Source organism: Staurois parvus, unplaced genomic scaffold (assembly GCF_062004578.1).
Source record: "Staurois parvus isolate SC_StPar_1 unplaced genomic scaffold, SC_StPar_1.0 ptg000684l, whole genome shotgun sequence".
Taxonomy (NCBI): domain Eukaryota; kingdom Metazoa; phylum Chordata; class Amphibia; order Anura; family Ranidae; genus Staurois; species Staurois parvus.
In genome coordinates, this window is record NW_028318480.1 from 171628 (window position 1) to 186322 (window position 14695).

A 14695-nucleotide genomic window follows, 5' to 3' on the forward strand; every position below is an offset into this window, starting at 1 on the left:
GGACAGGGCTGGAGGCCATGCAAAGGTAGACCTGCACCCAGGAGAGCCGGCCATGGACTTCCTAACCCTTATGGGTGGAGACAGACTGTTTGAGGTAAGATAGGTTACTTTAATGATGCTTTCACATTTGACTACTGCGGACCATCTACTAAAATGTGATTTACAATGTACCGTTAAATGACCCCAGATAGTATGTTGGTGTGATGTGCCATTTTCCAAGTACCACCAGTAAAGCGCATGGACTCTACCTATGCTACTTATGTAAGGCCACTTTTATGGACAGGGGCAGATGACAGAGGGTACAACCTCAGCAGGAGGGTCTCTGTTCTAAGAAGGATAGGAGCGGGGCAGGAACTTGTACTCTTGGCGCCAACATCTAGCCAAGCATAAGCCCCCTCTTGCATATTATTTAGTCAAATAAAATCACTTAAAGTTAATATAATACAATTTATAAAGTGCAGAATAATGCAATACCTGGTCTAGACTTGAAGTCTTACTTGGAAATCTTGGAATCCCTGAGATATACGTTGGCAGGTGATTCAATGTGCTGATGCCTACCTAGAGCTCATATCTTTGGTTGGGGTGGTTTTTCCCTTTAAATGTAAATTACCAGTTCTGCCATTGACAAAATTTCATTGAAAACTAAACTCACAACTTCTATTAGTAAGCTGAATAGGACAAATATACTTTTTTTTATTTTCCTGAGAGTGAGGAGAGGGTATATTAAGGACAGTTTAGGTCATTTCAATTAGTGTTCTTTTATTTGTGCTTTTTTCTTTTTTTTTTTTAAATGACATTTTGTTATCATGTGTGCACTTAAATAATGTTTTTTTTAACTTTATTTTTGTATTTTTTATATTTTTCCTTCTGTACTAAAACTGGACATACTGTGACTAATGAGTGGACATTGTAATAGCAAAAGAGCAGATATAGGAACATTTAAAAAAGCTTCCATAATTGTCAGGAACAATTTAAAACCCCCTACACCCTTAAAAACACCCATGCTGATTTAATATTGCTGTCTCCATCACCTTCAGACCATTTCTTCAAAATGGAAAAATTTTGCCAACATCTCTCATTTCCCTATTATGACCAAATTCCAAGCACATGGAGAAAATGCAAACTCCATGCTGCAAAGCAGAGGTTCTTTTTACTAAACCACTGTACTACTCAGTGCCTTTCTGTTACTGACCTGGCTAGCCATTGAACTGTTTATATTTTCTTATTTGTTGCTATCTTGGCTTGTTTTCAACTCTGTCTTTGCCTGCCTGTTGTTAAATTGGCTAATTCCTGACCAGAGCTTGTCTCTGTTGATTCCCCGGTGTGCCCCCAGACCACCACCTGATCAAACCCTGTCTACTATCCTGCTTGCTGTCTAATGTCACAGTTGTGAACCTCCACTTTTCTCAAACTACGCTTCTGTCCTGCTGTAAGTTTCTGCTAGCTGCTGTTACAGTTTGCTCTATGTAGGGCCAGATAAGACATTGGGGGACCCCTTATACACAGAGTTGGTTTACATTCTCACATTTTTAAAATGCATGACACATCATTCTGAGGTCACACATGCACATACACATGCAGTCATAGCGTTCTGTGTGTGATTCGCTTGATTTGCCAAACTTATACCAATCCAGAGTAAAAATGTTTATAGATGATGGCTAGCAAAATATTACTTCCCAAGATACATTTAATAAAATAAAGTAATTTTTTAAATTATAAATTATTTTACATTTTTTATGGAAGGGGGTCCCTTCTGTCAGAGGGGCTAAGGGCAGTTGCCCCTTTTGCCCTCTTATAAATCCGACACTATCTCTGTGTTGACTGACTCCTTTTGTGATCTTGCTCCTCAGATGACGTCTCACTGGTTTGATTTAGCACCTCAGAGTCAAGTCTTCTACTAGAGATAGTCCTCTCATCCCCTGTTCTCCACACTCCATGGTTGTTTGGAAAAAAATTATAAGGTAAGCTTTCACATAACTTTGGCCTTTACCAGGTATGCAATACAATAGGAAACCAGCACCTATAGATTACTCTATTACAGGAAATTGCACCAAGTGTGCTCAAATGTGCAGTCAGTCATGCCACACGCAAATGTTAGATTTCAGTATAGGTCAGTGTAATCAGCAATGAGAAAATAAACAGTTTTAAGGGTTTATCCAATGTTAGACAGTAGGGTAAAACAATTTTTGGTTAGAGTCAGGGGTGAGGGTGTTTAACTTTAAAGATTAGGTTAAAGGATGAGTGTTTAAGAATACTGTAGGCTAAAGATAAAATTAAACTTGTCACAAGAAAGCCAGGCAGCTAGCATTTCAGACAGCAACCTCTGCAATGGCAGCCTTTCTCATTTTAGATATTTATTATAAAGTTTATGTAAAGCCAAAACTTGCCATGGGTCTTAACTTTTCCCTACTTCCCAAAAACTGCAAAATGTTTTGACTTCACATTTTAAGAATCTATTTAAAATGTTTTAAACACGTTATCCATACAGATTTTACCTTGGATTCACACATTTTTCATATTGGAATTTATTGGAAAAATGTGTGAATCCTGGAAGAAGGTTATGCTAATCTTATGTGAAGAGATGTATAATAAGCCCCTAAGCGTTAAGATGTAAGTTAAATGTTCATGTCTTCTGACTGAAACATGTAGGCATGCTGACCTAGATGCCAGTTAACCGGCTTCAGTGCTTTCTGAATCATTGTCCCAGAACAAACATGTAGCAAGAAAAGTCAGAGTGAAGTCAGAACCTTTCAGTTGAATACTAGCTCCAGGTCAGTGACAGTCATATTTTTTAGTCATGACTAGAGATGAGCGAATCGAAGTAGGCGAAGTGGAATTCGTTTCGAATATTAGGAAAATTTCGAAGTCTTCAATAAGCAGACTTCGGATGCGCGAATCGAAATTTTTCCTAAAATGGCGGCGACATGTGCGGCGACGGAGCGGGGATGTCTGGGAAGGCGCGCAGACAAGGCGCGCTGACCCATAATGCATTCATTCATGACATGTGATCGCATTAGCCAATCAGCAGCCAGCCAGCCAGCACAGTGTAATGGTCGAGCTATAAATGGCGGCCATTTTAGAATTCTCCATTTGCCTCCAGTCATTCAACAGAGGCAGACCTGGCTGTATTCAGGGAGAGAGTTAGGGACACAGAAACGTTAGTTAGGGCCACAGAATCGTTACTTAGGGCCATAGAAACGTTACATAGGGCCACAGAAACGTTACTTAGGGCCACAGATTCGTTAGTTAGGGCCACAGAAACATTACTTAGGGCCATAGAAACGTTACATAGGGCCACAGAAACGTTACTTAGGGCCACAGATTCGTTAGTTAGGGCCACAGAAACGTTACTTAGGGACACAGAATTGTTACTCAGGGACAGACAGAATTGTTACTGAGGGATACAGAATTGTTACTGAGGGCCACAGAATCGTTACATAGGGCCACAGAAACGTTACTTAGGGCCACAGATTCGTTAGTTAGGGCCACAGAAACGTTACTTAGGGCCATAGAAACGTTACATAGGGCCACAGAAACGTTACTTAGGGCCACAGATTCGTTAGTTAGGGCCACAGAAACGTTACTTAGGGACACAGAATTGTTACTCAGGGACAGACAGAATTGTTACTGAGGGATACAGAATTGTTACTGAGGGCCACAGAATCGTTACTTAGGGCCACAGAAACGTTACTTAGGGCCACAGAATTGTTACTTAGGGACAGACACAGAATTGTTACTGAGGGACACAGATTTGTTACTGAGGGCCACAGAATCGTTACTTAGGGCCACAGAATTGTTACTTAGGGACAGACACAGAATTGTTACTGAGGGACACAGATTTGTTACTTAGGGCCACAGAAACGTTACTTAGGGCCACAGAAACGTTACTTAGGGCCACAGAATTGTTACTTAGGGACAGACACAGAATTGTTATTGAGGGACACAGAATTGTTATTGAGGGACACAGAATTGTTACTGAGGGCCACAGAAACGTTACTTAGGGACAGACACAGAATTGTTACTGAGGGACACAGAATTGTTACTGAGGGACACAGATTTGTTACTTAGGGCCACAGAAACGTTACTTAGGGCCACAGAAATGTTACTTAGGGCCACAGAATCGTTAGTTAGGGCCACAGAAACGTTACTTAGGGACACAGAATTGTTACTCAGGGACAGACACAGAATTGTTACTGAGGGATACAGAATTATTACTGAGGGCCACAGAATCGTTACTTAGGGCCACAGAAACGTTACTTAGGGCCACAGAAACGTTACTTAGGGCCACAGAATTGTTACTTAGGGACAGACACAGAATTGTTATTAAGGGACACAGAATTGTTACTGAGGGCCACAGAACCGTTACTTAGGGCCACAGAAACGTTACTTAGGGCCACAGAAAAGTTACTTAGGGCCACAGAAACTTTACTTAGGGCCACAGAATTGTTACTTAGGGACACAGAATTGTTACTCAGGGACAGACACAGAATTGTTACTGAGGGATACAGAATTGTTACTGAGGGACACAGAAACGTTACTTAGGGCCACAGAAACGTTACTTAGGGCCACAGAAACGTTACTTAGGGCCACAGAAACGTTACTTAGGGCCACAGAATTGTTACTTAGGGACAGACACAGAATTGTTACTGAGGGACACAGAATTGTTACTGAGGGCCACAGAACCGTTACTTAGGGCCACAGAAACGTTACTTAGGGACACAGAATTGTTACTCAGGGACAGACACAGAATTGTTACTGAGGGCCACAGAACTGTTACTGAGGGCCACAGAACTGTTACTTAGGGCCACAGAAACATTACTTAGGGCCACAGAAACGTTACTTAGGGCCACAGAAACGTTACTTAGGGCTACAGAAACGTTACTTAGGGCCACAGAAACGTTACTTAGGGACACAGAAACGTTACTTAGGGACACAGAATTGTTACTTAGGGACAGACACAGAATTGTTACTGAGGGACACAGAATTGTTACTGAGGGCCACAGAACTGTTACTGAGGGCCACAGAACTGTTACTGAGGGCCACAGAAACATTACTTAGGGCCACAGAAACGTTACTTAGGGCTACAGAAACGTTACTTAGGGCCACAGAATCGTTACTTAGGGCCACAGAAACGTTACTTAGGGACACAGAATTGTTACTCAGGGACAGACACATAATTGTTACTGAGGGACACAGATTTGTTACTGAGGGCCACAGAACCGTTACTTAGGGCCACAGAAACGTTACTTAGGGACACAGAATTGTTACTCAGGGACAGACACAGAATTGTTACTCAGGGACACAGAATTGTTACTGAGGGACACAGAATTGTTACTGAGGGACACAGAATTGTTACTCAGGGACACAGAATTGTTACTCAGGGACACAGAATTGTTACTGAGGGACACAGAATTGTTACTGAGGGACACAGAATTGTTACTCAGGGACACAGAATCGTTACTCAGGGACAGACACAGAATTGTTACTCAGGGACAGACACAGAATTGTTACTGAGGGCCACAGAATTGTTACTGAGGGCCACAGAATTGTTACTGAGGGACACAGAACTGTTACTTAGGGCCAGAGAAACGTTACTCAGGGACACAGAATTGTTACTCAGGGACAGACACAGAATTGTTACTCAGGGACAGACACAGAATTGTTACTGAGGGACACAGAATTGTTACTGAGGGCCACAGAACTGTTACTTAGGGCCACAGAAACGTTACTCAGGGACACAGAATTGTTACTCAGGGACAGACACAGAATTGTTACTCAGGGACACAGAATCGTTTAATTAAAGAGTATGTCAGACAACATGCAGAGGAGTGGCAGAGGAGGCAATGTTTTAGGAGCGAGCAGACGTGGCAGCAGAGGAAGGGGTCGAGGCAGCACTATTCGCAGCCAGAGGCCAGTGCTCCCGGTGTCATCCAGCGGTCGTGTCTCCACCGACAACCCTGCCGTCATCGATTGGTTGGCTCGGTCGTCTTCCTCTTCCCAGGTCACCTCTGACACCTACAGCCAACGGTCGGTGGGTACGTCAGACACAACCGTTAGTTGGCATGGCCCGGGAGCAAGCCCACTGAAATCACGTGTCCTCTACCTGCCCCTGACCTTTGGTGTTCCCTCACCAAGCGAAGTATCGCATGCTGTGGGCTCAGCCCCACTGTACAGTGAGGAAGAGCTAACAGAGGGCGGTCAGGAACGAGGGGAGACATCCGCCTCTTCAGCAGCCAGGCGAAGAAGTAGTGGCGAGGAGAGTGGCTCGGTAGCCGGTCTAGAGACAGGTCTGTCTCCTGACCCACACGCAGCCGAGGGGGCTAGTAGTGAGGCGGAGACCCTAATTGATGATGATGAGGCTGATCGCACTTGGCAGCCTCGTCGTCATCAGGCTATTGCTTCCGCATCATCAGGAGAAGAGGGTGGCAGCTTGGCAGCGAGCAAAACAGTCGGTGGGTTGCCCAGGAGGCAGCAGGGTTGCAGCAGTGTCAGTGGAGGCAAACGGCCACGGAGTACAGCACCAGCTCCACTGCAGCCTACCACCACGGCCAGTAGTGGTGCCGGTGTGCACGGAGGAAGCAGCAGTCAGCCAGTGAGGAGTATCGGGGGCAAAGTTTCCTACTCGGCGGTGTGGCAATTTTTTGTCAAGCCGCCCGAGGAAGTAAACGTAGCCGTATGTCGACTATGTGGCCAGAAAGTCAAGCGTGGCCAGGGGGCCCATGTTGGGACTACAGCGTTGCGGCAGCATATGCAGCGTCGCCATTTGGTGGCCTGGGAAAACCGTGATAAAGATACGGCGGTTCTGCCTGCCCCAGCCCCCGCTCCATCACCCGCTCCGTTACTTGCTCCGTCACCCGACGTCAATCGCCCTCTATCAGCCAGTCAAGGCTCCAACACCTCTGCTGAGGGGAGTTGTTGCTCGTTGGCATCTTCCGCTCGTTCAGATGCTCCTTCTCCTGCTACTCCTCTTCACGGATTCCGTCAGCAGTCTTTCTTGGAATCCGTTTCCAAGAGACAACAGTTTGCGAGCACGCACCCGACGGTGCAAAAGCTGAACGTCCTCCTGTCCAAGTTGCTGGTGCTGCAGTCCCTCCCTTTCCAAGTGGTGGACTCAGCACCTTTCCGAGAAATGATGGCTTGTGCCGCGCCGCGGTGGAGAGTGCCAAGCCGTCATTTCTTCGCCAAAAAGGCAGTGCCAGCCCTGCATTCACATGTAGAAGAGATGGTGGGCCAGTCTTTGAGCATGTCGGTCTCTGCCAAAGTGCACGGCAGCGCCGACGTGTGGAGCTGTAACTACGGTCAGGGACAGTACATGTCATTTACGGCCCACTGGGTGAACGTGGTGCCGGCACAGCCGCACCAGCAACTTGGACAGGTCACGCCGCTTTTGCCTCCACGTTTGCACGTCCTTGGTCCACAAAAGATGTCCGCCTCTACCACCTCTTCTTCCTTCGTGTCCTCAGCCGCCACCCCCGTGCCAAGTCCCATTACCCGACCGGCATATCACATGTGCAGGGCGCAACGGTGTCACGCTGTGCTGCACCTGGTATGCCTTGGCGAACGTAGTCACACAGGGGAGGAACTTCTCAGTGTAATGAACAGAGAAATCGACAGATGGCTGTCTCCGCGCAAACTGAAAATCGGAACCATGTTGACCGACAACGGAAAGAACATGGTGTCTGCTCTGCGTCAAGGAAGGTTGTGCCATGCGCCATGCATGGCTCACGTGTTCAATCTGGTTGTCAAGCGGTTCCTAAAATCCACCATCCCACTGCAAGACATCCTTAAAATGTCACGTAAACTTTGCATGCATTTCAGCCATTCCTACACCGCAAAGCACACCCTCCTTGAGCTGCAGCGGCAGAACGGAATTCCACAGCATCGCCTGATCTGCGACGTTGCAACAAGGTGGAATTCAACCCTACACATGTTAGACCGCCTTTACGAACAGCGAAAGGCCATCACTGATTTCCTGATGTTACAAGCGGATAAAGGTACTCCCCTGTGTAACTTAGATGTCAGCCATTGGCAGCTCATGCGTGACACCTGCCGCTTGCTCAGGCCCTTTGAGGAGGCCACGCTATTCGTGAGTCGGCAGGACTATGGGATGAACGACGTCATTCCTCTGTTGCACGTCCTGGAACAAATGCTGTTAACAATGGCTGGTCAGGGTGCGGTAGACGTGGCGCACAGATCTCAACGCCACATGACCCCTGTGGGGGCAGGACAGGAAGAAGAGGAGGAGGTAGAGGAGGACATTGGTGCTCAGGAATTATTGAGTGAAATGGGTGGTTTTTCCACTCAGCGGACAGGAGTGGAGGAGCAGGAGCATCTGGTAGAGGAGGAGGAGGAGGAGACAGAGGACCCAGATGCACCGTGGCAGTATGCTGTGGAGATGGAGGCAGGGAGTCCCTCGCATTCCTTGGCACAAATGGCCCATAGCATGCTCGATTGCTTGCGTAGCGACAGCCGAATAATAACCATCAGACAGAGGGATGACTTTTGGCTGTCCACCTTGTTGGACCCTCGCTACCGTTCAAAAATGGTGGCCTTTTTCACACCTGCTGAGAGGGAGGCCAAAATAACGTACTATAAAAACCACCTATGTAGTCAGTTGGTCTCTGCCTTTCTGCGCCAACGTCCATCCTCAGACACTGTGGGCCCTGTGCGCTCGCGTTCCGCTGCCATGGCAGCAGGGGAGGGGTGGGGTGGTAGGAGCAGTGGCAGCTCCACCAGCAGCAGCTGCCTCAGTCTACAGTCGATGATGAGTAGCTTTCTTCACCAGCGCAGTGAGGAAACTACTAACCAGCCGTAGCAGCAGCATCAGGTGGACCTGGAGCAGGACCTCAAACAACAGGCTTAGGCCTACTTGGACAGCACCCTGCCAACCGAGGTAGACAATCCCCTTGACTACTGGGCAACGAAACTTGACCTTTGGCCCCAACTAGCTGAATTTGCCCTTGAAAGGCTGTCATGCCCGGCCAGTAGCGTGGCATCGGAGCGCGTGTTTAGTGCGGCAGGAGGTATTGTAACTCCGCGGAGGACACGACTATCCACCCAAAGTGTGGAGAGACTCACGTTTGTGAAAATGAATCAGGCGTGGATTAGTCTGGATTTCAAACCACCAGTTCCTGACACAACTGACTAAATCCGCCATGAATCATGCCCCAAACATGTGCCACTTTCAGGTCTCCTCACACTGCTGGTGTGTTCCATTTTTTGTCATAGGGTGCTGGCAGATTACGGGCCTCCCATAGCTGCTGCCAGGCCCCTAATCTGCCATGGGCCCCTATACCGCCTCCTCATGCTGCTGCCAGGTCCAGAGTCTCTCATGGGTCCCTGTACAGCCTCCCATTGCTGCTGTCTCCATCGCCACACTCTGCCATGTGCCACTTTCAGGTCTCCTCACACTGCTGGTGTGTTCCATTTTTTGTCATAGGGTGCTGGCAGATTACGGGCCTCCCATAGCTGCTGCCAGGCCCCTAATCTGCCATGGGCCCCCGTACCGACTCCTCATGCTGCTGCCAGGCCCGTAATCTGTCATGGGCCCCTGTACCGCCTCCTCATGCTGCTGCCAGGTCCAGAGTGTGTCATGGGTCCCTGTACGGCCTCCCATTGCTGCTGTCTCCATCGCCACACTCTGCCATGTGCCACTTTCAGGTCTCCTCACACTGCTGGTGGGTTCCATTTTTGTCATAGGGTGCTGTATGGCCTCCCATTGCTGCTGCCTCCACCGCCACACTGTGGCTCCACACTCTGGTTTTGGCCCCGTGACTGCCCAAATGAGTGAAGTGTGCGGTGATTCTAAGATCGACGGCACTCATCTGCATGTCATACTGACTGTCAGTATTATTTCTCTTCCCCAGCAGACTCCAAGGGCATTTAAATTAAAGGTACAGTGTTCTGCACTAATATAAAGGCTCTCTGAAGCCTAGAAACACCCTTTTATAAGTTAAATTCGCAGCGAATATATTCGACTCGAATCGAAATTTTTCCACGAATTCGCCGAATCAGTCGAATCGAATTTTTGAATACTTCGCTCATCTCTAGTCATGACCTGAGAACTGTATTCCTTCGTATAGTCCTTTGTAACTTTAAAGAGACAATTTTCTTTTTATCTTACCAGAGAAGAGAACATTTAAACATTGTCTGTATTTCATAGAGTACATTAAAGTCTGAATCAAGACATAGGAAAAAGAATGGTATTAAATGTAACTGATAAAACTGAAAATGCACAGTGGATATGGTGAAAAATAAAAGCTGGACTAAGCTTTTTGGAGTTGTAGTATTGGGAATAACATATTTTACCTCTTTCTGATGATACTTTATTGCTACCTTCAGCTTTGCCAGGTCATGACACTTTTGAGGATCCAGCTCCTCACTCTGGTCATCCCTGTGGTTGAGTATAATTTCCAGTTCTCGAGAGCTCCGTGCTTGGTCAAGCAGGTCCTTGGCAAATCTCTTACATTGCTGAGACAGTTCCTCATACTCCGCTTTGAACTCATTCTCTACTTTGCTAAGTTCTTTCAATTCCCATCCGAGGCGAAAAGCTGTCAGAATGGGGTCTTCACTGGATAAGGCAATCAAAGATGGGCTAGCCAGAGCCTTGTAGATGTTAAGTCTCGACCTGGAGTGTCTGAGGCTGTCGACTTCCGAGCTGGAGACACATTCCACACAATTGCAACGTATCTGGTGTGGGCGAGGTATAGTCACCCTTCTTTGGACTAAGAGTTTTATTATTTCATAATTATTAGTGTGAGCTGCCAACATAATGGGTGTTATATCTGGAGTGAACTCTGAAAACTGGGTGTCCATCATCAAAGTTGGTACCTAAAGAGAAAAGAAACACTGTAAGTTTTCGCTTAATTTGATTTCAATGACTATGTACAGACACAAAACAAATATTAAACAAAACATCTGTTTTTCTACTGATGTATTTATTAAAATAAAAAATAATGAAAGTGTTTTAATGCTGAGATATTTATACTTTAGGAGTACCAGTGTGTGGGAGAGTCTCCATATACTGTGTTTCCCAGTGCTTTCGGCCAAGGATCTTCCATCTTCCTCCTTGCTAGCCTATGCAGAAGCTGTGCCTGATGCAGATGCTGGGGTCATGGGCTCACCTCTCCCCCAGCTAGAGCAGCCTGATGACAGCCCCTCTGTGAACGGGCCTTCCCTGTCTATCCACATGGTACCTGCCACATGGTCTGCTAACCCAGGCCCAGAGCCTACCCTGAAAGACATTCTCTCTGCTATCACCACATGCAAATCTTCCATTGCTGATCTGACTGGGGAAGTTAGGAGCATGAAAATGGAAATATCTTTAGTGCACCAGGATATGCAGAAGCTCTGAGAATGGACCTCGGAGGGACGGGTTAGCACTATAAAAGATGAATGGCAACTGTTGCAGCATGATGTTCGCTACAGACAATCTGTGCCCTCTACCAATGCTGCCAGGCTGGAGGACCTATAAAACTGGCTCTGTAGAAATAGTGTGAGAGTGGAGGGCATTTCTGAACGGACAGAAGGGAAAAATCCTTTGGCTTTCATCAAGTCTTGGTTGGTGGCTACTTTTGGGAAGGATGCCTTTTTCTCCATGTTTGCTGTGGAGAGAGCCCATAGGGTTCCCACAAGACCGCCTCCTACAGGCCCCCCCCGAGACCCTTCCTGTTTTGTTTACTCTATCCTGACCAGAGCTAGAACAGCTGAGAACCTCTCGGTGGATAACTCCCAAATTTCCTTATTCCTTGACTTTTCTGCTGAGGTTCAGTGGCAGCGGGTGAAATTTCTGGATATTAAGAAGCCACTGAGTGCTCTTGGTGTTCAATACTTTCAGTTGTACCCTGCTAAGGTGAAGGTCATCGTAAATGTTACTTCCCAGTTCTGCGATAATCCTTCTGGCTATATATATATATATATATATATGCACAAAGCTCATAAGATATCTTCTCTCGCCACCAAGTTTCCATTCCATTTGATCCACTAGTGTGTCTATTGGGGGCACTGGATGCTGAATTGTATCCGCCCACATGGCTGCGTCACTCATTCACAGAGTTCTGTGAATGAGTGCCTACAGGTCCCGGCAACCTTAGCGGCTGTCGGCTTGTAGTTTTCAATTAACTGCCATGGGGCTGTGGAGCGCCATGGTAGTTCATTTAAGCTTCCCATCAGAATATCTGCTTGGCTATACATCCCGTACAGCTAGCAGATATTCTGACAGGTCTGCAGGAGACCTGCATGGCATCAGCAATCTACTGATCACTGGTGCAATGCTTTACAGGCTCCTTTGACAAAAATAATAAATGCACATTTTTTTACCTGCAAAAAAATGTGCATTTATTATCTTTGTACAAAAGGTGAACTTATCCTTTAACTTACTTATTCAAGGGTCTCAAAGGGGAACCGTTTAGAATTCAAGAACAAAATTATATCATAGGTCGACTCTAGTCAAACATGAACTGCAGCATTTTGACCTGTGAAGTAAACACAACCTACTTGCCTGGATACCTTTATTTGCAGCATTACTGATATACACCAGACCACCCTATTCTTTCAAATTATATTGTTGCCAGTATCTGGTGTCTGGAGGTGCCCAGATTTTAAGTCTGCAATGAAATAGGTCAATAAGTTTCAAGTATATCCACTGGAAACATCCAGCAGATATTGGGTGGCCTAAAAGTACCCTTTTTGAGCTAATTCCTGTGATAACATCTACTACAGTAAAATATTTAATATGGTATAGTGTTGATTTCAGACTGTTAACAAAGCAACAGAATTACACAAAGAGTGGAACAAGGAAGCAGAATCATTAGTCTGTACTCCTAAGCAGGAAGAGCAGGTGCAGTATGCAAAGAGCATACGTGGCTTTTGCATGTACTTAGAAGCTATGAATTCCTTTAATCTCTTTGGTGTAATGTTTCCACTCAGAAAAAAACTTGCAAAAAAGTTGTGCAAAGTTTTTTTTTTTTCTAAATACATGTTAATTAGTCCATTTTAGGCCTGAAAACTGCTAAAACCCCCAAAACATTGCACACAAACACAATATAATTCCCATTTTTGTTTCCAAAAGACAAAACCGTATTGAGTAAACAAATACAAAATACCTAGGTCATGTCCTGAAATTGCATGCGCATGCGAAATGGAGAAAATTACAATATTCAAATTGTCTATAGGCAATGCTTTAAAACCTTTATAGCTCATCAGTTTAAAGTTACCAATAAACAAAGGAATGAGAATCATTCCTCACACTCTGGTGTTTGGCAGTATCTAATATGCATTTCAAAGTATTTCTGTTTGTGCACAAATGTGCATTCTTAGTGTGCATATGTGCATCATTTTTAATTTTATTACTATCACAAGTGGGCTGACATAGCCCTATGTGTTACTACATTCTGCATGGCAATCCTTTTATATTGAGACATTAGGAGTATTTGGAACTCTGATGTCTCCCCTGCACTGCTTCAAAACAAATTGAGTGCAGACATTACTCAATTTGCTCCTGTCCACAGTCCTAAATCTGGAAGTGCTCAGAGCACAGCACTTCCTGGTTCACAACGCAGAAGGAGAATCAGAATGGGGTTAACTGTTTTTACACAGAAAACAAACTCGGGCCTGAAGTGGAATTCCAGGATATAATCATATCATTAAAACTGCTCTAACCCCCTTCTAACACTTATACTAACTACCTTGTAAAAGAAATATGTATATACTTACCTTTACTTTACTTACTATTCTTAAGCTGGTCTGGTCTGGCCATGTGATTGGCTCTTCTCTCTCAGCTAACACTGGCTTGAGGGGAGAGGAGGGAGTGGCAACAACAGATGGCCCATAGTAAGCCTATGGGTGATTTCACCACTCAGGCATTCAGGCCATTGTTGGAGCGCTCTCACCTTTCCCCATTAGCCACTGCTGATCAAGGACCAGATGGGAGTGGTCTGAGAATAGGGAAGTGTATGAATTTCTCTTCTACAGGGTAGTAAGTGGTAGGTATCAGAATGGGGGTGGAAGTAGTTTTAAGCAGGGCTTTTTTCAGCTGGAACTTGGTGGAACTTAGTTCCACCACCTCTGGCTAAGGGCCTCTGCTCCCAGCTTACCACTATCACTTGTAAACACTTTGGTCCAGCCTCTCCAATTACAAGCGACAGTTTGTCTCCCAAAGGCTCCCATAGATCTGATCTTCTGAGCGGCTCCAACTCAGTACAGGATGGGGACAAGGGTATGCATAGGGTACAGTGCGGATGCTGACACCCCCCACGTGATGATTTCCCTGCAAGTGAGAGAGACTGGGTGAAAAAGAAGAGGGGTGAAAGTGGGATGTGGATGGGGGATGCAGAGGTAAGCAGCTGTGGAAGAAGGCTGAACTCTGCACTCTGCATGTGGAACACCCTTGAACTTTGCATTATGTACTTAGCGCAACCCCAAACTCTGCATATAGCACACCCCTGAACTCTGCACTCTGTGTGTAACCCCACCGAACTCTGCACTCTGTACGTAATGCACTCCTGGTATTTAATTACCCTAACTTACTTTATTTTGAGTTCTCTTCAATTCACAGGTCAAGCAAACACAGACAACCTCCTAGGGGCAGTAGGGGTGTACTCTTAAAGCTTGTGCATTGTAGCATTATTTTTGTTGCTTCCTAGATCACTTGTTACAATAAAACATCCAGTACAGGTTTAAATGCCATTGGTGGTTG

The 14695-nt window shown here is 45.8% G+C and overlaps 1 protein-coding gene across 1 annotated transcript in view; it reads right to left on the bottom strand.

Annotated features, from left to right (window-relative positions):
- LOC149447470 (short transient receptor potential channel 5-like) overlaps positions 1 to 14695 on the bottom strand; it is a 431706-nt gene that overhangs the window by 158778 nt on the left and 258233 nt on the right. Inside the window, exon 3 of the mRNA XM_089652492.1 lies at positions 10309 to 10830. Coding sequence (XP_089508618.1) covers positions 10309 to 10830 — 522 coding nt within the window. The remainder of the gene's footprint in view (positions 1 to 10308; positions 10831 to 14695) is intronic.